The following is a 2,464-nucleotide window of genomic DNA, read 5'->3' on the forward strand; positions in this document are numbered from 1 at the left end:
GAGGCAAGAGCGGACGCGCGGGGAGGGCTGGAGAGACGGCGGGCGGCGGCAGCATGCCCCTGGGCGGGTGCACACGGCCTCTCTGCGCGGCAAGGGCTGCTCCAGCTCTCTCTGGGTACCGCGCGTCCAGTCTCCCGCCTCAGCACCTCTGCTTGCAGGCCTCCGCGGTTGCACTCGAAACAGCGGCAACTGGTCCCCGGAGCATCTAAGAGCAGCAGCGCCGCGCGGGACAATCTTGGCTTTTTTTCTGAGCTCGGGGATATGAACCCCACAGCCACCTGAAGCACAGGGGGCGCTACGCGGCTAGGGCCGCGCCCCCGAAGTAAGGTGCCCTAGCCTCTGCACTGCGGGACGCCGACACCCGACTCCGGTGGAGGCACCTTAGGAAGAGCAGCGGGTAGGGGCATGGAGCCCACCGCGCCAACCGGTCAGGCCCGGGCGGCGGCCACCAAACTGTCGGAAGCGGTGGGAGCCGCGCTACAAGAGCCCCAGAGGCAGCGGCGCCTGGTGCTGGTCATCGTGTGCGTTGCACTGTTACTGGACAACATGTTGTACATGGTCATCGTGCCCATTGTTCCAGACTATATCGCTCACATGCGCGGGGGCAGCGAGAGCCCTACCCTGGTCTCTGAGGTGTGGGAACCCACCCTGCCGCCGCCCACTCTGGCTAATGCCAGTGCCTACTTGGCCAACACCTCGGCGTCCCCGACGGCTGCCGGGTCGGCTCGGTCAATCCTGCGGCCTCGCTACCCCACAGAAAGTGAAGATGTGAAGATAGGCGTGCTATTTGCCTCCAAAGCCATCCTGCAGCTTCTGGTGAACCCCTTAAGCGGGCCGTTCATTGATCGCATGAGCTACGACGTGCCGCTGCTTATTGGCCTGGGCGTCATGTTCGCCTCCACAGTCATGTTTGCCTTTGCAGAAGACTATGCTACGCTCTTCGCTGCGCGTAGTCTACAAGGCCTGGGCTCAGCCTTCGCCGACACGTCTGGCATTGCCATGATCGCCGACAAGTATCCCGAGGAGCCTGAGCGCAGTCGTGCCCTGGGCGTGGCGCTAGCCTTCATCAGCTTTGGAAGCCTAGTGGCGCCACCGTTTGGGGGCATCCTCTACGAGTTCGCGGGCAAGCGTGTACCCTTTCTAGTGCTCGCTGCCGTGTCGCTCTTTGACGCGCTCCTGCTCCTGGCCGTGGCTAAGCCCTTCTCCGCTGCTGCTCGGGCGCGGGCCAACCTGCCCGTGGGCACACCTATCCATCGCCTCATGTTAGACCCTTACATCGCTGTGGTAGCCGGCGCGCTCACGACTTGTAACATTCCCCTTGCGTTCCTCGAGCCCACCATAGCCACGTGGATGAAGCACACAATGGCGGCATCCGAGTGGGAGATGGGCATGGTTTGGCTGCCGGCTTTTGTGCCACACGTGTTAGGCGTCTATCTCACCGTGCGCCTAGCGGCGCGCTATCCACACCTGCAGTGGCTGTACGGCGCTCTCGGGCTGGCGGTTATTGGAGTGAGCTCTTGCGTCGTTCCTGCCTGCCGCTCCTTCGCACCGTTAGTGGTCTCGCTCTGCGGCCTCTGCTTCGGCATCGCGTTAGTGGACACGGCGCTCCTACCCACGCTAGCCTTTCTAGTGGACGTGCGCCATGTATCGGTCTATGGCAGTGTCTATGCCATAGCTGACATCTCCTATTCCGTGGCCTACGCTCTCGGGCCCATAGTGGCAGGCCATATCGTTCACTCGCTTGGCTTTGAGCAGCTCAGCCTTGGCATGGGTTTGGCCAACCTGCTCTATGCACCAGTCCTACTGCTCTTGCGTAATATAGGCCTCCTTACACGCTCGCGTTCCGAGCGCGATGTGCTGCTTGATGAACCGCCGCAGGGTCTTTACGATGCGGTGCGCCTGCGTGAGGTGCAGGGCAAGAATGGCGGCGAACCTTGTAGCCCTCCCGGCCCTTTTGATGGGTGCGAGGACGACTACACCTACTACTCCCGCAGCTAGCAGACCCGCTTCTCCTCCAGGCCACCTACCCTCCCCATTTAGGTCAAGGTGGTCATTCTGCAAGAGCACTGGCCAACTTTGGCTTGGGGCCCACCTCCTCTAACGAGTACCCCAGTCCCTCCCCGGTCTTGAATCTTGAATTCCTTGGCTGGAATCCCTTCTCCGAGACCCCTCCCAGTCTAACCCCATCCCCCAAACACACTCTTATTCATTGAGTACATGGAGCAGGGAGACATAAGAAGCTACTGGGCTCTTGGCAGAGGTGAAGAGGTGTGCGGGTGATCACCGGGCACCCACTCAGAGCCCCCAAGTAGAGTCATGCATCTGTTTGTCCTTCCTGCGGATCTTGCCAGTGCCAAACCTGGTCTGCTGCACCCCGGTGCCTCTGGCCTGAATTAATAAACCATATCTGTCTAAGGAGGCCGAGTCTCTTTACTGATGAGGGGTGGGCGGTGTGACACAAGAA

At 61.2% G+C, this 2,464-nt stretch overlaps 1 protein-coding gene across 1 annotated transcript; it reads left to right on the forward strand.

Moving 5' to 3' along the window:
• Nucleotides 1–405: 405 nt before the first annotated feature.
• SLC18A3 (solute carrier family 18 member A3) lies at nucleotides 406–1,998 on the forward strand (the record flags this gene model as incomplete). The annotated part of the gene is made up of 1 exon (XM_080926677.1): nucleotides 406–1,998. The coding sequence occupies one exon, from the start codon at nucleotides 406–408 to the stop codon at nucleotides 1,996–1,998; it is 1,593 nt and encodes a 530-aa protein (XP_080782803.1).
• Nucleotides 1,999–2,464: the final 466 nt, after the last annotated feature.

The sequence above is a fragment of the Micromys minutus genome (assembly GCF_963924665.1).
Source record: "Micromys minutus genome assembly, chromosome: 12".
Taxonomy (NCBI): Eukaryota; Metazoa; Chordata; class Mammalia; order Rodentia; family Muridae; genus Micromys; species Micromys minutus.